Source organism: Cottoperca gobio, chromosome 10 (assembly GCF_900634415.1).
Source record: "Cottoperca gobio chromosome 10, fCotGob3.1, whole genome shotgun sequence".
NCBI lineage: Eukaryota > Metazoa > Chordata > Actinopteri > Perciformes > Bovichtidae > Cottoperca > Cottoperca gobio.
In genome coordinates, this window is record NC_041364.1 from 1,012,896 (window position 1) to 1,032,500 (window position 19,605).

General features: G+C 41.4%; 2 protein-coding genes across 3 annotated transcripts in view; both read left to right on the plus strand.

Annotated features, from left to right (window-relative positions):
* The window catches only part of shtn3 (shootin 3), a 34,962-nt gene extending 23,791 nt beyond the window's left edge, over positions 1-11,171 (plus strand). Inside the window, exons 5-17 of one of the 2 annotated variants that reach the window (XM_029442355.1) lie at positions 306-403; positions 514-595; positions 1,192-1,286; positions 2,182-2,328; positions 2,603-2,756; positions 4,108-4,285; positions 4,481-4,551; positions 4,819-4,919; positions 5,490-5,504; positions 5,805-5,867; positions 6,223-6,352; positions 7,666-7,969; positions 8,270-11,171. In XM_029442355.1, coding sequence (XP_029298215.1) covers positions 306-403; positions 514-595; positions 1,192-1,286; positions 2,182-2,328; positions 2,603-2,756; positions 4,108-4,285; positions 4,481-4,551; positions 4,819-4,919; positions 5,490-5,504; positions 5,805-5,867; positions 6,223-6,352; positions 7,666-7,969; positions 8,270-8,387 — 1,556 coding nt within the window. In that variant the 3' untranslated portion in view covers positions 8,388-11,171. The remainder of the gene's footprint in view (positions 1-305; positions 404-513; positions 596-1,191; positions 1,287-2,181; positions 2,329-2,602; positions 2,757-4,107; positions 4,286-4,480; positions 4,552-4,818; positions 4,920-5,489; positions 5,505-5,804; positions 5,868-6,222; positions 6,353-7,665; positions 7,970-8,269) is intronic. The other variant, XM_029442356.1, reaches the window with a different exon arrangement.
* A 459-nt stretch (positions 11,172-11,630) lies between these two features.
* thoc3 (THO complex 3) lies at positions 11,631-15,786 on the plus strand. Its single transcript, XM_029441683.1, has 6 exons — positions 11,631-11,869; positions 12,677-12,833; positions 13,352-13,556; positions 14,833-14,994; positions 15,127-15,227; positions 15,355-15,786. Exons 1-6 carry the CDS (start codon positions 11,690-11,692, stop codon positions 15,516-15,518), a joined length of 969 nt encoding a protein of 322 aa, XP_029297543.1. The 5' UTR covers positions 11,631-11,689; the 3' UTR covers positions 15,519-15,786.
* The last annotated feature ends 3,819 nt before the right edge of the window (positions 15,787-19,605 follow it).

The window sequence follows — 19,605 nt, forward strand, 5'->3', positions numbered from 1 at the left end:
CAATACGTAGAATTATATTCAACAACAGGTTAAAGGTACAATACGTAGAATTATATTCAACAACAGATTAAAGGTACAACACGTAGAATTATATTCAACAACAGGTTAAAGGTACAACACGTAGAATTATATTCAACAACAGGTTAAAGGTACAACACGTAGAATTATATTCAACAACAGGTTAAAGGTACAACACGTAGAATTATATTCACACAGTACCAGGTTAAATATCCAAAACTTAATCAAAAATGAATACTCAATAAACATACGTGACCTTTCTGTGCTGTTCGTCTTTGTTATGTCAGAGCTGAGCGAGACGGTAAACACCTTATTGGACGAGAAGAAGAATTTTGTGTGTCAGATTCATGAACAGCAGAGACGGATAGAAGAGCTGAATTCACAGGTGAGGAGGGAACAGAATCAATCAGTATCAACCTGCATAGAACATTTCTTTGAGTGTTTAAGATGGATACTGGTGCCTGATTATGTTGAATTCTCTTTCACGCTTTGCAGTCAGAGAAAGAACAGGCCAAGATGAAGGTGCTTCGGGACAACGTTGAGCAACAACGTAAAACCATCAAGAGATTTAACAGAGGTGAGTCACAACACGGCAGAAACACTGTGAGGTGTTCAGGACGATATAAATGTTCAGACCAACATTATAAATAGTTGAGTTGATGCTTCAGAACAAACATGGACTCTGAAACATACAACTTTCGCTAACTATGCTATATATTGAGGAGTGTTTGGACTGAACACCTGGCTGTATAATTTAATATAGGTAAATGCAAAGTTAGAAATGAATGTGAAGTCTCTTCTGCGGAGACATGAGTTGAAAATGTCTCAACTTGAGCGAACATTTTGCGCTTATCCCGAGACTTTATGACTTTAATCCATGAACAAACAGAGGCACAAAAAGGAGAAAAAATACAAAATACTGGAGCTCCTGGTGACTGAAAGTGGAAAAATGAGCTTTGCACTTTTTATTTTATTGTTGTTGTTGGTCATTGGTGCTTTATATATACAGTATATAAACTCACATACATAAAAAGTACATAAAAGTCCCGTCTTTATTTGTCCAGCTGTGTTGTCTTTGTTCGTAGCTGTCTGTCAATTTCTGTACAATTTCTTAGTGAAATTCCGATAAGCACTGATCCGCTTTGTTCCGCTAATGTCTCTCTGCCTCTGTAGTCTCCATGATGGCAACTCAGGAGTACGACGGGATGAAGGACCAGCTCGACCTGGAGCAGAGTCTGAGAGTCAAAGCTGAGACGTACGCACACGAGGTAAAGAAACGATCACAGAAACACGCCGTTGTCAAAGTGGACACGATGCACCGCCGCATACAGTGCAAGAGAGAATGCAGAAGTGTGTGAATATACAGCTAGAGTTCATGTTAGCTTGAAAAAGGGAACTGTATGTTCAGAAACACGTTCAAACCTTAAAGGTGCATTAATAGATTTTGGCCACTAGGGGGCAGAAAAACATCAAAACAAGCTGACAGATGCACGGCCGCCATATCACGAGTTTATAAAGTTGTTTGATAACACGTTAGCAGTTGCCTATTTACACATCAAGTCCATTATTTCTACCCTCCTTTTAGTCTTTGGCATTATATTAAAAGTCAAACATATTTAATAAACTCTTCTTTTAGTTTGAAAATCGTAAATGTGTTGGTTTTGCAAGTGTTGGGTGCAGCTACGCTAAAAGAACGAGCTGCGCAGGATCTACTGTTTGATACAAGTCTGACTGTCTTTGCAGCTTTGATCAGAAGTAAACATTTTAAAAACATTTAATCCAAATGTGACGTCAGCAGTGGAGGTTTTTATTGTCTGATGATATAACTATTTGCGTCCCATGAATTAAAAAGCTGTGAAGAGAAGCTGCTGTTAGTCTCGGTGATAATAAACACGACCAGTATTGTTGGTAATTGCTGTGTGTGTTAATAACCTGATTAATGAAACGTCCTGAATTTGGTGGTTACTGACCTGAAAGGTGAAGAGCCTGCAGGATTGAAACAGACTGTGTGTGATTGGGAACTGGAAGAATATGTTGGAAATAAAACATGTAGAAGATTTCATTCTCCTTCTCTCTTTTATTTTTTACGTCCTTCTCCTCCGTTCTTCCTCCCTACGTCTCCTTCTCTCTGCTCTCCTCCTCCTCTTCATCCTGCTGCTGTAGATGCTGGTGAAGCAGAAGGAGGCCAACAGGCAGAGCATGCTGCTGCTACAGAGTGCTGAGCCCAGCATTCAGCTTCTGAAAGCTCTGGAGGACGTCGCTGCCGTCACCAAAACTCTGGAGGAGGAGCGTCTGCAGCATCAGCAGAAGGTAAACTCAGAAAACTTTCTATTGTCAGGAAGGTGGTGTTCGTCCTGGCAGATATCCACCCAGTTTGATTGACAGAAAGTTCAAGTCATAGTGAAGCGTCGAGCCATCATCTGCTACACTTTGTTGTTACATCGACAGATCCAACATTCTCACTCTGTCTCTCTGTCTGGGTGGATAGATATATATCTATATGTTTATAAAGATTCTCAGTCAAAGATTGTCATTGGTGTGTGCGTGTGCGTGCGTGTGCGTGTGCGTGTGCGTGCGTGTGTAGGTGGAGAACCTGGAGGCCCAGATGGAGCAAAGCTGTGTGAAGAAGCAGATGGAGGCTCTGCAGAGGCAGCTGGAGCTGCTGGAGGAAGCGAAGAAGGAGGTGGACGGACGACTGGAGCAGTCAGAGAAGAAGAACAAGGAGCTGGAGAACAGAGGTTGAGAAACACACACACACATACACACACACACAGAATGGAACCTGCATGTGGAGTTAAGAGGGTCGTCGGTTGGGTGTTACAGAACTAAAAGGAGAAACACACACAGCGTAGCAACAGAAAATACTTGTTTCTGATTGGCTAAGATGCCAGAATAATCTGTAAAGGCATCTTAAACCCAACTGACTCTCCAGTGACTGTAGCTCCAGATTGTGCTGGTGGAGGTACCGAAAGTGACACACATAATGAAAAGTGCATCAATGACTGGCTTGTATTTGATATTTCACATATCTTTAAGCTATTTATGGGAATATGTAAAGGTAACGGACATTTTTTAAGAGATTAAAGGCAATAAGAAGTCATACACCACCATAAATATCTTTACATAAATGTGGCACATGTTGACCGTTTTGCTTTTGTGCACCACAATCTGATACAACTGTATGGTTATACAAACTCCTACAGTCTGATTGCAGGTTCATGTGTCTCATTGTAAAGTCAAATAAGAGACCATAAATAAAACCTCGATAGTGAACAGAAATTGTTCGTGTCACAGTGTCGTCGTCGTCTTCTTCTGTGGTTTCTGTGTTTACTCATTGACTCCAACACACATTATGACCCATCTGCTGCAGGGAAGCTGGCAAACATGCAGAGTTTCTCCCCGCGTGTAACATGGCATCTGTGCGTTTTAAATGGGTCACATGAAGTCAAGGCCAAAACCACCAACTGATTTCAACCGTTAAAAAGAAAACAATAAAAACAGAAGCCTCTTTCATGGCGGCCACAGATGGTGTGCTGAGGAAGAGTCTTCACTCTGCGGGAAGAGTAAGAACAAAAAGTACTAAATGAGATAACGTGACAAGAAAGTACCAAAAGCATCTGCAGCAGCCGTGAGAGTCACAGTGGCAGAGGTTAGAGGTTAGAGGTTAGAGGTTTGGGTCTTTTAAAGCACGTATGAAGATTAGGCTGCACTGATTTATTATTATACTATTTGTAGAAGTAGATTTCAGATCCAAACATTTCCAATAACTCCAGAGCGTTTACAAAAGTCACATTGTTTTTATCTAAGGAAATGTTCAATGTCCTGTTCAGCTCTGTTCAGCTCTGTTCAGCTCTGTTCAGCTCTGTTCAGCTCTGTTCAGCTCTGTTCAGCTCTGTTCAGCCCTGTTCAGCCCTGTTCAGCTCTGTTCAGCTCTGTTCAGCTCTGTTCAGCTCTGTTCAGCCCTGTCAGCTCTGTTCAGCCCTCTGTTCAGCTCTGTTCAGCCTGTTCAGCTCTGTTCAGACCTGTTCAGCTCTGTTCAGTCCTGTTCACCGTCTTGAATGTTTCCCTTGTTCTCCTTCTTCTCTGCAGTCCACAAGCTCCAGGAGACCCAGAAAGAGGTCGCCATGCCGACCAGCACGGCACCCCCTCCCCCTGAACCCGGAGTGGCCCCGCCTCCCGCCCCTCCCCCGCAGCCGCCTCCTCCCCCACCTCCTCCTCCACCTCCACCCCCGCCGCCACCTCCCACCTCGAGGTGCAACCCCCTCAGGTGAGAAAACCTCCGTTACAGCACAGAGGACCAAAAACATCACGACACCGTAAAGGAATGAAAGTTTGACTTCACCCTTCGTCATCATTAACGCTCGTTACAGCTGTTCAGAAGCACACACAGCGCTGCAGCGGGGGTCTGTGTGTGGGGGCCGTGTTCAGTATAACACGTGTTTGTGGTTGTGTCTCCTCTCAGCTCTCTGATCGCCATCATGAGGAAATCCTCAAAAGGCTCAAAAGCTTCTGTGAAAAGCGAGCAGCCTCCAGGTGAGTCACCTGTACAGGTTCTCACATGCTGTCACTTTATATCCTGAGAGATATATGTTGTTGTGTTTACTGGAAACTTGATTGAGAAACATTTAATAGATGAAATAATAATGGAAATGTCTTTTTGTTTTATTAATACAGTAAAAAATAGATTAAAAAAGATTTCCTAAAACTACAAGCTCTATGGTTTCACACATGTCACATTAACGTGTTTCATTCATCTACATTATACACTGTATTAAGAATAGTTTGTCTCGCTCTCTCTAGATGGCGAGGGTGACTGCGTGAAGGCGAAGGCGGTGAATGAAATGATGGAAAGGATCAAACATGGCGTCGTCCTGCGGCCGGTCAAGAGTCAGGACAGCAAGGTGAGGACAAGACGGACAGACTGACTATCTGACGCCCAGTCATAAACACCCAGAATGCATCTGCAGTGTTACAGTCACAGTGCTGAATTTTAAAAACATACGACGTCGTGTGCTCAGGAGAAATGGAGGTAAAAAATGCCCAGAATATATTTGACATAATAAAAACAAAAAAAGAGATAAACGCACGATAAACAGTTAAATAATAAAAATAATTAAATGTATATTATATATAATAAATATATAATATATATCATATATCATATGAATCATGCGCAGTAACATTACAACAAATTCATTTAATTTGACGCTGCACCCAACAATAGTAAAGATGGAGGATGAAGAAGGTCAAAGGTCACAGCTCCCTGACAGCACAGGAACTTAAATATTCCTGTGACCTCAGAACTGCTTCCTGGTGTTTTACTGTAACTCTCCTCCTCTGTGCTCCTCGCCTGTAAAGAGCAGGACGTCAGTAGAAGATGTCCGCCTGTATTCTCCGTGTGTGCTGCGATGCACTCTGGCTGATTGCTTTCTTCTCTTTCCTCTCCATGTGCCTCCTCCGGGCCGCCACAGAGAGTAGCAGTAAAAGTGAGTATATTGATGTTTGCATCAATCTTGTGATGGGAAGTCATTGGGGGGGGGGGGGCACAACACACACACACACTCACACACACACACACACACACACACACACACACACACTGCAGACCCTCCAGTTTAATCAGTGCCACAATATAATAGTCCTATTTGGTAAATGCATTTTTTCCCTCATAAAAAGCTCACATTTCCAATTTTTCTGTGTTTCTCAAATGCAGCATGTGTGCCATGTTCTAACTCCAGCGTTTTTAGTAAAATAAAGGAAATTGATTTGTGTTTTTTCCCCCATAGCCACCTCCGATCTGTGAGGAGAAACCGCAGGAGAGCGCCATGGAGGAACTGAAAGGCATCCTGGTAAAATTTGTGATGTGATTTTGTTGTGTCAACGCTGCTTCTGTGAAATAATGAGCAGAAGAAATCCTTCATTCTTACTGGGTTTTAGAATAATACTGAGTTTCTGATGGTGAACTATAAACACTCTTCACAAGAGTTCATGAGCAGTAAACATGATTGGCAACAATAACATCTTCAGTTCTGGATGTTTCTGATGTTTGTGCACATTTTTCATCACTTGAGAAACACAATAAAGATTTGTGTTTTAATGAAACTGACATGGAAATGAACTTATTGATACAACGTGTCAGTGTTCTGGATTGAAACGTACTCACTCGCACGTTGTGGCTGTAGTGACCGTTGTGTTCGCCTCCAGGAGACGGTGAAGCGGAGCCCCAGCCGAGGCTCTCAGGAGTCGGGGCCGTCGCCATCTGGGAAGAAGGACAGCGAGCTGGAGGTCATCCTGAGACGCCGGCGCAACAAGGCAGGAGGAGGTGCCTCCGGAGGTAACGTGAAGTTATATATATTCAGGTGTGGATGCTGCTTTAAGATCGACCCCACCTCCCTGTTTTAAGTGGAGGCGCGTCAAACTGTTGATCACATTTATGACCTTAAACACTCTGTAGTTAGTTGAGATGAGTTCGCTGACTGTGCAGGTTCACGTGAGGTTCAGCTGTTAATCATCCTGCTGCTGTGTCACTCAAATGTGCTGTAACGCTGCAGAGGTCAGAGGTTCAACTCCCGCTGAGACTTCACGGTGCGAGTGAACCCAGAGCTGCTGCGTCTGCGTGCGTCCAGCAGAGGGCGCACTGCTCCACAGAGTCCACTCACTGTGGAGCGACCGGGTCACATCAACGCTCACATGGATTTATCTGCGTTTCCATGATTGATTGGCCTCCGAATGAAACACAAGTGTTGATTTAAAGTCTGCTGAATATTTAGACTCAACACGAGTTAGTTACATCTAAAAAAAATAAAATCCTTTCAAACCGAGATTAATGAGTCAAACAGACCTGGAAGATCAAAGTGTTATAGTATGTATGCTTCTATAACAAAGGGAACCACCACCAACCCAAAATGATTTATTATAACTTAGCAAGATTGTTTTTTATCCTTCAAAAGCAATTTGAAAAAAACACAAGATAAAAATATTATTATTTTTATTATTATTTTATTATTAATATAATAATAATAATTATATTATAATTATATTAATTATTATTATTAATGATATTGTTTATATTATTTTTTATTATTGACAATAATAATAATAATAATAATAATAATGATATGCTCATTATTTGTATTATTATTAGATTATTAATATAATAATAATTAATATTATTATTATTATTAGATTAATTATTACATTAGTTATTATTATTAATGATATTGTTTATATTATTTTGTATTATTGACAATAATAATAATACAAATAATGATATGCTCATTATTTTACTTCAGAGGTTTCTGAGAGAATAAAATATCCAAAGAAAACTAATTAAATGATAGAAATGGCTGAAGAAAACAAAGTGGGGGGGGGGAAACATAAGTGATGCATAAGCCTGCCAGTAAATATAAAAAGTTCTTTTTAATACGATGAGAAACGTGTAAGCTGCCCTCCAGTAGAACAAACATGGCTGCTTGTTACACAAGGATTGTTTCCTGCCTGATTTCCTGGAGGCTCTGCTTTGTATCTTTGTTGCTGTCTTCTCTCTGTCACTGCCAGATGTTTCTTCTTCCAGCTGTGAACAATCAACAACAACAAAGAAGAAAACAAAGAAAACACAAACTCATAAAAGTGATTGTTCCTCTCCAGATGAGCGCGAGGGCCAGATGAGCCACGTCTCCTCGCTGGACAGCCTGAACGGGAGGCGCACCAGCAGCGACTCGGGCAAGGATGCAGAGGGGCCGGGGGGGCTGAGCGTCCCCTTCGACTCTGCGGGTCCCAGGGTCAACCCAGAGAGACGGGGGTCGGGGCCCGGGCCCGTCGTGGCCAGGAGGAAGAGCTCGGAATCGGGCAAAGAGCCCAGAGTGGGCTCCTGGCAGGAGAGGAGGTCCTGCAGCTCTCTGTCGGAGAAGGAAACCGCAGAGTCTCCCGTCAGCAACGGCTGCATCAACAGGTGAAGCGTCAGAAACACTAACGAGGGGTTGCAAGTTATGTCCTGATTTAAAGGGGCAGTGCACCCAAAACTCAAAAACATGAATTCCTCTTGCCAGTAGTGTTAGTCAGTGCTCGGCTTGTGGAGCTCAACGCGCCAAAGAATACATTTGAAGAACTCAACAGTCTCTTTCTGAAAAGGATGACCCGGATTGAGAACAACTCTTTTGGCACTTTGAGCTCCACGAGCCTTTAAAACTAAATGATACAGATGTGCACAGTATTTGACCTCTGACCTCGTCTGTCTGTCCCCGCTCCACAGTCTGGGGACTGAGAAGTGTGTCCAATCAAACGGAGTCGAACACGTCACACTCGATCAGGACGCACATCCCACCGTCTGCGCCGGCCCGGTGAACAGCAGCACCGACGCGGAGTGCTAGGACGGACTCTGAGGATCCCGGGCTTGTTTCCGTCACCTGATCCGTGCTGTCATTGGCCGATGTGAGAGCGACGTCGTCGACGTTCACTCTCGCATCAGAAGGGTTACAGGGTGCGGTCACACATTAGCCTTTTTCTTTATTGGGTCAGAACCAGAGTGGGAAAGTTGACTTTGTCGTACTTTTGTATTTGTGTTGTTTTTTTTTCAGATGTAAACTAACCCGTTAAAAACGTAACACGCAGTCACATGACCAACACGGAGCTCATTTATTGGTTCAAGCTTTTCTCCAACACATGTTGTAAAAGCTGAGTGAAAGTTCAGAGTTTAAATGTCGTTTTTCTGAACTGAACACGCTGCAGATAAACTGTTCCGAACACGCGGGGTGTGAAGCCCCTTGTAGGAGCCCCACCTCCTCAGACTGATCCGTCGCTCGTCAGTAGATGAGACTTCATCAAACCTTTATTCTCGCTGGCTTAAACCAGCTTTAGTTCAGGAATTTAAATTACACATTGACAGATAATAAGTCCCAGTTCGTCCTCTGAATGATCCAACATTCATGACTGCGACTGCTTTCCCTCATGTCTTCTGATGCAAACATGTTTTCATACTTTCTTATAAACATGGCTTTCTTCTTACTCTCTGGCCTTAAACCTTCAGCCGTCTCACAGCAAAGGGTTCAAATCACTCTTTAATTGGACTTGCATGGGGCCTGTGATATAATTCAGTAAAGTATTAATGAATAAGTATTAATAACTCATTAAAACTGCATGTAAATAAACCCTGAATAATGAATCACGAGCACACACCATCCGCGTGGGGCTTTCTACAGTGGCTGATGTTATCCTCTGCCGTACGTCGCTTCTTCGCTTTGAAGGTTTCTGAAATCAAACCTGTGGATCCCGGAGGTCGGACTGACCCGACCGTACGAGGGAAGCTGCACTTTTCTTTGCACAGAACCTCAGTTTTCTTCAGACACTTGTTCAACGACTGCGAAGCTTTAGGTCGATGTTTGTTTTCTATTTGATGCACAAAGGATCCGTTCTTTGTGTCGTCCGAAGGAATGCACCGTACGGTTTAGCATCAGCTCCCTTCTTTCCTTTACTCCCAGCTGTGACGGGGCTGCACAATTCATTTATTGTATGGTCACATATTAGCATTAGCTTCATCAGTGGCTACATTTAAACTTTGCTGCACACAGGGTTTGGAAAGAAGGCGGGTATCTTTGAGTGGGGTTGGGACAAACTGCTAAATTGAAAGAAATGTCAATCTCATAAAACTAAACTGCATCCAGAGTCACGGTCCAAGGGAATGTATTTTATCCCGGATTACTACACAGACACTGTTCTCCAGGGTCAAAGTTCACCTCAACCTCCATACGTGGAATTTCATTAGAAACATATTTGGGATTGGAACGTAATCCGTGAGAAAATAATAGATAAAGGTCATTTTGTTGTATGTGAAAGTCATTTTTAAGAGCTGCAAAAACAACGATTTCTTCTCTCAGTGCAAACACCGATTATGTGTTTATGAATAAGTGATAATAATAATAATAATAATAATAATAAAAGTGATAAGAAACTTGACTTTCTGAGCAAACTGCATCCACTGAAGTCTAAAACTTGTCAAACTGTCTGTTGAGTTGTGCAGCCCTGACTGTAGTCTGCAGGGATGTAGAATGTCTTCTCCTCCTGAGGCTGAGGAGGGCGGCTGAGTGAAAACAATATTTACAGTTAGAGGTAAACAGAACACTGCAAGTAGGAAACACTTTCCCTTTCTTCCACCTTCGCTGCTGAGGCTCCCGTCCAGGTTTCAGCGTATTGACTATCAGTGTGTCGAAAGGCTTTGAGAGGTGGAATGTGGAGAAGACATGTGGCTGATAGTTCAGGTTTAGAGGAACAACAGCAAAGACAGTAGCACAGTTCCAACCAGATCACGCCAAACTGAAACGTTCTCAGGGTTCTCAAGATTTCACTGAACCCACTTTGCAGGCAGCAAAACGTTTGGCAGAAACAAACAGAAAGCCTTTTTTAAACTAGTGGTTAAATGAGGGAAGGATTAGAGCGGGTTGGATGGAAGAGGTCCTTGTTTTCTTTGTCTACCTCTCCACAGACACCTGCCTCTAAACCCATCTGTCCTCAATTACATTGTGTGGTGTGTAATACTGTCACAGCACTAGAAACAAGATGTCTTCCACACGCCTTCCTCCACTGAGTCCTGTATGCACACGTTCTGAGACGCCCTCATTGTGTCTTTACTCGGTCAACTGTGCTCACCGTCACTTTTCACCGTGCATTCCTTGACTTTCATTGTGTAGGGCTGTACTGTCTATATATAGCTTTCCTGACATGTGATGCAACATTAAGAAAACATTTTTTGAAGAGTATGCAATTACATAAGGCACTATGATGCTTTCTCACCTTGTCATTCTTTCTTAAAACACAGGATCACATTTAAAAGTGCATTTTGTTGTGTGCATTGGTTGTGTGTTATTCTAATGCAAAGGACCAGGAGTGAAGGAGTTGATGAAGGCTGCACATGAAACAACCCACTGGAATCGAGGCCTTCAGGCGGCTGTGGAGTTGGCCTGCAGCTGGGTTATGTTTTGGGTCCTTGTTCTGATCGCATAGTGTTTTACCAAGTGGCTACTTAACAAAGGGATTTACTGTATCTGACAGAGTTTGGGTGACTATAGATATTGTGTGTGTTTGGGATATAAATGGGGTGTTCAAAAGTTTTTTAAAACCTGAATTTTCATTTTAGCATCACTTGAAATAAATTGAATCTAAAACCAGTGTTGTTTGTCTTTATTTAAAGAAGAAATCCGCACACACCTCTCAGTAAAAGTAGAATATTGTATCTATCCATGTATAGTTATAACTTTCTCCTCTACCCCAAAAGACTGAATGTCAATGAAAGTTTTTGTTATCTTGTAATTTGGGTTATAATGTACATTCGTTTTATTTTTCAGAACTAATACCATACGTTTACTCTACTAGGCCAATATTGACTCACTGAAGTGGTAATGTGTTTTTCATATTGTATATCTTATTATCTTTTCTTAGCATTTTTTGTCAGAGGTGGACGGCTAAATATTAAACTAAAGGTGTGGTTTCTGTATAGAGCAAATTAAATAATTATTTAAAATACTAATACAATGGAATATTTGGATTCTACTATTAAGAATTATTTTATTTATTTTATTTATGTGTATTAGGCGACAGGATTAACATGTGTAGTTCCCCTCCGAGGCAGAAGGGGGCGGTAATGCTCACAAACCGTTGGTTCCAATCTTAGAGTTTCAAGATGGCGTCTCAGTATTACCAAGAGATGCAAGAGAGCTTCAGAAATAACAACAAAAGCAGAGAATTCGCTGCTCACACAGCCAAAGTACACTCGGTGGCGTGGAGCTGTGATGGCAGGAGACTTGCTTCGGGCTCGTTTGACAAAACTGCGAGTGTTTTTATCCTCGAGAAGGACCGTTTGGTGAGTCGCTGTGCGGTGTTCAGCTAGCATGCTAGCGTTAGCCTCGTTTTACTGACTGGAAGGATGTGCAGGCTTTTGGTCCCCGTTATATCTTTAGCTATTGATGTTTTTTATTCTACAGGCTATAATATATCACAGCCTTGTTGATTGTTCTCTATATAACATTACGAACACGTCGGCTTACATTAGCCATAGCCACGACATGTAGCCTCCTTGGATATGTAACGTTAGGCTAAGTAGCTAAGAATGCTTAATGTTTTTAACATGTACATATCATTTGCATTTGTCTATAAAGATATCATGCATGCTGTAAAGACGAGTTACTTTATATATTGTATATGCATATACAGTACATATCCAACTATTCATTCGTTATTTATTTGCACTATTCTTATTTACAATTTACAAAAACACTGTTATATAGACGTTTTATTAATGTTGCAACGCAACAACTGGAGTAATTATTGTATGTGACACACTTGGACAGTAAAGCTGATTCTGATGTTACATTATTTTTTTAATTGTCACACATTGTCCCTTCACAAGCACAGGAAATTAAATAGTTCGCTTTATAATGAATTTTCTAATGTTGTCACGCTTAAACATAATTATGCCAAACATAAAGGTGTGGTTGAAATACCTGAAATAACAGCTGCATGGATTGTATTAAGTGTACATGTACTTGCAGGAGATGGTGGCTTTGGTTTGTGGGCACTTCAGTATATCAGAAGCTCCTGATGTCTCCAACACAGGATTACAACTCAGAAGTGTTTGGATACCTGTTAATTCGAGTGTCTCTGTCTCCAGGTGAAGGAGAATAACTACAGAGGTCACGGTGACAGTGTGGATCAGCTCTGCTGGCATCCCACCAACCCAGATCTGTTTGTCACGGCATCCGGAGACAAGACCATTCGCATATGGGACGTCCGCACCACCAAATGCATCGCCACTGTCAATACGAAAGGTGAGACCAACGGGGGCTTTCGAAAATACATATTAATAGCTGTCGTTTCATCTTTCAACTTAAAAAGAATAGAAATTGCCGATATATAATGTAAATTAGACCTCCTATGGATTCGTTTTGCTTTAATTAACAATAATAAGAGCGAGATGTGAGTTCTGATCAACATGAAACAGTCGTGTAAACAGCAAGAATATGTGAGAAGCTCTGTGGGAAGTGTGAGCATGGCTGCAAACTGTCAGCCTGAAGCTTAACAGCAGGACTCCAGATGCTAGTTTTTACAGTAACACGTTCTGAATTACACCTCCTACGACTGACTGAGAAACTCCCTGCTGCTCTGCTTCCCTCTGTGTACATGAAGAAGTGATAAGAAAACGTATTAATATAATGCAAAACCCATTAAGTATTTATATTGTTTGGGTTTTAAAATCACGCTTTTGGACATAATGAGTTAAAACCCTTGAGATGAGAACTCTGATAAACCACTTGTCCCTGAAAGTCTTGTATTTAATGTGCTTTAGGAGAGAACATCAACATCTGCTGGAGCCCTGATGGTCAGACCATCGCTGTTGGGAACAAAGATGACGTGGTGACCTTCATCGACGCCAAGACGCATCGCTCCAGAGCCGAGGAGCAGTTCAAGTTCGAGGTGAACGAGATCTCCTGGAACAACGACAACGACATGTTCTTCCTCACAAACGGCAACGGCTGCATCAACGTTCTGAGGTAGGACACCAAACGGAGCAAAGCAGCGAAAGCTGGATTTACCACCAACTTACATATTCATGAGAAGCTGTGCGAGTACTTTGCTCTCCATCAGTTGTCACACTCCTGACACCGGCTCGCTGTGCAGAGAAGCCGCTATCCGCTGAAGCTGTGATGTTAGAAACCTTTGTGTGTTGTTGAGGCTTTCATTTCCAAACATCTCCTCCTGCGTTCATCGTGCGATTGTTTTCTACAGTTTGCAGGATTTTAATTTTTAGCCCATGCGTTGACTTTAGTCGAAGCCACGGAATAAAACATTTGTTTCCTAACATCAAACGAGCATGAACTGAAACACGGCGTCGTCACTTTACTTCATATTTACTTCATAAAGGAAACCCAGAGAGCGAGATGGAGCTTTGCTTTCAGGGTTCTTCCACAACGGGTCTCATTCACCTGTTGCCCGACACTTTCATCCCTACGAAGCACGTTAGTGGCTCTTTTTGAACCTGGTGTTAAGATCCTTTAGAACTGTCTGTACTGTATAACAGTCTGTAGAACTGTCTGTATAACAGTCTGTAGTACTGTCTGTACTGTATAACAGTCTGTAGAACTGTCTGTACTGTATAACAGTCTGTAGAACTGTCTGTAGTACTGTCTGTACTGTATAACAGTCTGTAGTACTGTCTGTACTGTATAACAGTCTGTAGAACTGTCTGTACTGTATAACAGTCTGTAGAACTGTCTGTACTGTGTAACAGTCTGTAGTACTGTCTGTACTGTATAACAGTCTGTAGAACTGTCTGTACTGTATAACAGTCTGTAGAACTGTCTGTATAACAGTCTGTAGTACTGTCTGTACTGTATAACAGTCTGTATAACAGTCTGTAGTACTGTCTGTACTGTATAACAGTCTGTAGAACTGTCTGTACTGTATAACAGTCTGTAGAACTGTCTGTACTGTGTAACAGTCTGTAGTACTGTCTGTACTGTATAACAGTCTGTAGAACTGTCTGTACTGTATAACAGTCTGTAGAACTGTCTGTATAACAGTCTGTAGTACTGTCTGTACTGTATAACAGTCTGTATAACAGTCTGTAGTACTGTCTGTACTGTATAACAGTCTGTAGAACTGTCTGTACTGTATAACAGTCTGTAGTACTGTCTGTACTGTATAACAGTCTGTAGAACTGTCTGTATAACAGTCTGTAGAACTGTCTGTACTGTATAACAGTCTGTAGTACTGTATAACAGTCTGTAGTCGTGTGCTTTGGAGCTAAAAGGATCGATGTGTTTGCAGTTATCCAGAGCTGAAGCCCATCCAGTCCATCAACGCTCACCCGTCCAACTGCATCTGTATCAAGTTTGACCCGACGGGGAAATACTTTGCCACAGGAAGTGCCGACGCCCTCGTCAGCCTGTGGAACGTGGAGGAGCTGGTGTGTGTCCGCTGCTTCTCCAGGTCCGTGTTTTCTGTGCTTCATGTTGCACAATACTTTTACATTTTCATCCAAAACACATTTGAAAAATCTTTAATTTTGACTCCTCTTGCTGATATTGAATCACGGACTCCTCACTGCTGCTGACGGTGTAGGCTGGACTGGCCTGTGAGGACGTTGAGTTTTAGCCACGATGGGAAGATGTTGGCCTCGGCCTCCGAGGATCACTTCATCGACATCGCCGAGGTGGAAACAGGTCAGTACGAGAGACCGACGGCAAACTGTTATCTGCTGGAACTGAAACTTTGGCAAGCCGCGATTCTTGGTTTTGTGTTTTGAACAACGTGGTAGTAAACACTTCCTCATCTGTGGTGTGTGTGCAGGAGAGAAGCTGTGGGAGGTTCAGTGTGATTCTCCCACCTTCACTGTTGCCTGGCACCCCAAGAGGCCGCTGCTGGCCTACGCCTGCGATGACAAGGAGGGCAAGTACGACAACAACCGGGAGGCGGGGACCGTCAAACTGTTCGGCCTCCCCAACGACTCCTGAGACGGAGCAGCTGAGTGTTTCCTGGCTAAACAGATTCTGATCAGACCTTTAGAGAGAGAGAGAGAGAAGTAAAGGACTCTGCTGCTTCCTGAAGCAACAGGAACCTTCTGCCTCCAGCAGGTGGCGCTGCTCTCCTGACTTTCCTTTTAAACAGCTGACTTCATTCCCTGTTTTGATACACAGAGAACAACAACTCCCAGTGCTGTAATATAGTGTTTTTTTATGTAAAATATGCTTTTTTTAATATTAAAACTGGTCTCTTTATAAATATTGTTTGTCTTGAACCCTGAATTACGACTTGTGATGTTTGTTTAAATATATATGTATTCAGGTGGTTATGTTTTAATGACGCAGGTTTAAGTTCAATTTAAATTCTGTCTCAATCTAAAGTAGAAAATGAAATTATATAAATATGTATTTATTTGGATCCCCATTAATCCTCACCAGGGAACAACTACTCTTCCTGGGCTAGTAATATTATATTAAATGCAAAACAAATATGTAATTCAAATCCAAAAGGGAACAAGAAAAACAAGCGAACTACAAAAAACAATACAACTGCTAATGACAATAATAATAATGATTATATTTTTTTATATATATATATATATATATATATATATATATATATATATATATATATATAAAATATGTTTTATATTATATATATATATTTATATTTATATATATATATATTTATATTTTATATATATATATATATATATATATTTTTTATATATATATATATAATATATATAATATATATATATATTATAATATATATATTTATATTTTTTTATATATATATAGTTATATTATAAGTTAGTTTTTATAAAAATAACTTATATAACTATATTATATATATATATTATATATATTTATATATATATATATATATAGTTATAAGTTATTTTTATAAAAATTAAAAACCCATAAAGTTCCTCTTCTATGATCATATTGTCAGATATCTTGTCATTATCAATCGCGTTTATTGCCATAAACTTTGTGAAAGCGATCCAACAGCAGCTTTATATGTTATATTTGTTATCTCTAACTGCCTCTGAGCAGAGCTGGGGAGCTTAGAGGACCCGGCAGAGAAAAGGGAAACATTCATTTAATTACTCTGGACCTCGAACCATCGCTGCCCGCAGCGTCGGCGTGTGTATCGGATAATAAAAGAGATGAAGTAAACACACTAACCCAACATACATGCACACACACACACACACACACACCCTCAGCCCATCATTCCCGCACGTTCGCCCCCAGAAAACACTTCTGCTTGTGCACACGAGCCAAACAACAGATTGATGTCTTACTCTCTAGGAGGCCGATGTTGGCCTCATTAAATATTAAATGCAGTGCACCACTAATATAATGGAGGGTTCCTCCCTCACTGCAGCTTCAGTAATGATCGGATCTCATGATCGGACAATAACTCGGTTACATGTGTGACTTGGGTTTTTATGTCAAATCAGAAATGTGTGCTGATCGAGGGATTCGAAGATGTTTACTTTGCTTGTTAGTGTTTCCATTCGAGGAGACTTGTAGTTCTTACTCCAATGCTGATCACTGTAGTTGTAGTTTCTTTAGATTCAAATGCAACATGCTCGTTGAAGGAGAACTATATAATTATGTTCCTCTATTAGGGACAGAAATTACACCAATGTGTATTCCATGATTACAAATGGTTATAGTCAATTATAATATGTTGCAGTATTATATTACTAGTATAACAATAATACAAGACAGTCACAAATATCTTTAGACATTAATATTCACGGGAAGCTTTTTCAAAGCTAATTCCTCTCCGTTCATTCTTTTCTGTCCTCTCGAGCTCCGGTGACTCTTCCCTTGGTCTCAGAGCAAGGTATTGGATGAGTACAAACAGCTTTCACAGATAAGAGCTCTCAGCTGACGAGGTCTGCTGTCAAAGCTGTTTCCTCTCCTTCCTTTGTGGCCACAGGTTTGTGCAGCGCTCAGTGGAGTTGTTCGGCCTCAGCCGGTGACAGGTGGTCGCTCCCTTTTCCCCGGAGCCTCAGAGCAGCAGGCTGCAGGATGTGTCGCCCTGCAGCTTCCTGCAGGACGGACGTCGCACGGTATTCCTCGGTCCTTACTTTAATTCATTTGAATTTGGTTCAACCCCGCATGAGAACTGGGATTCTGTCCAAGAGAACAAAAGTGCCTTCTGCTGACTCGCGTGTATTTATCATTAGGTAACCGTTCTTTTCTATTTGAATGTTTGTGAATATTATAACAGTTGGCTATTACTCCAAACGGGACCCCAAAACAAAGGTTTTGACAGGACAGACTTTCTTAGTTCCTTAAAACAACATCTGTGAAACAGGTGGAACAAAAGGTTTTCCTGGATCATTGTTCCAAGTTACTTTTCATCTGTGTAAAAAGTTGGAAATAAATATTATTGTTAGGAACATTTGTGAGTGTGTTGTTGTTGTAATACTCATTGTGCCCACAAGAGGCTGAAGTGCAGCACGACCCCGTGTTCTAAACACGACTAAAAGATAAGCGCTGATTAAAATACATTTCTAGCCGAAGACATGACGACGATGTTGCGTTACCTGCAAACACACAATATGTAATGTGCGATGTGCCTTGTGTGTAGAGTGCAAAGAGAACTGTAAACTCACCTGTAGTGGTGCGCTTCAGCCTCTTGTGGCAGAAAAGAGTATTACAACAACAAACTAATGATCCTGAAGAAGAAAAGAAAAACATCCGTCAAAATGTTTTTACATCTTTGTTATCTTAGAACAATTATTTTTATTATTATTATTATTATTTTATCACTCCTGGGCTTCCGTATCATTTCAGTTTTAGTCGGCATGCTGCCATTTTTACATCCGCTGAACTGGACCGGACACAGTTGGAGTGTGTGTGTGTGTGTGTGTGTGTGTGTGTGTGTGTGTGTGTTTGTTTGTTTGTTTGTTTGTTTTCGGATCATTTCGGAGACAACATGCAAATCAGTTGAGTCAAGCACCTGGTATTGAATTTAGCATTGTGGCCCGGTGCAGCTGGATGGCCCTTGAGCATGTCATCCCATCAGTCTCCCTGCTGATCCCATCTGTTATTTATTGTGGCTGAGAAATTGTGAAGAGGTCGGTCAATATCCACGGATGTGATTGCCAGCGAGCATCTTGGGAGAATAAATCAAATCTAGCTGCCTGCAGGGTCTCCTTCATCTGCCTGCCTCGTTGTGTGAGCAGGACGGTCTCTCTGATTTGACTCGTAATGTTGTGATCTACATGGAGCGACCTCACCGCTCCACTCACCGCCGGCCTGTACATCATGTGGCTCTACAGAGCTCAGGTAATACAGACACTGCTGCTGGTGCATGCACACAGCATAATGCATTTAATCTGCTAATATTGCACACTATAGTTCATTATTTATCTCACAGTTTTACGTTTGCTGCTTTTTAAAGCTGAGATTATTTTTTTAAAGAATAGAAATCAACTGATAAAAGATGATTAAACTACCTGGCAGTATATAACGTCCTTTATGCTCATTTATTATTGCATCAATAATTATAATCCGATATCTAATGCCATTCTGCTTAATGAGTACTTTTACTTTTGGTACTTTTCTTTTTTCTTATTTTTCATGTGTGTGTTAAGGGAGGGCAGCTGCGTGCAGGGAGATAATCAGACCCACCCGTCCATTTGCTTCAGTCAAAACAAATTAGTCTCTGGATCTGTTAAAGGGCACTTCGGCCATTCTGGGTAATTGCTGCGCTGCATTGACCAGAGGCTTCCTCATTGATTTCTGGAGTTTTGGTGCGATGAGAGTCCTTGATGTTCACTCTCGCTCGGTTTTCCTGGTAGGTCACTGAGCCAACACAACTGCAAACATGCAGCTGTGTGTTCGAGGAACTTATTTGTTCTTCTTAATATACCGTCACTGTAGTTAAACACACATCACATGTCGGTGCAAGGCAAAGAAAAGATGACAAGAGTAAAAGCTTCACACCAGCTGGAGCTTTGTTAAAATGTTTACCATGGTTTCCACATCATATCTGCACCAGACACTCAGACAGAACGTGCACAAAGCAGACACCAGAGCGTAACGTGAA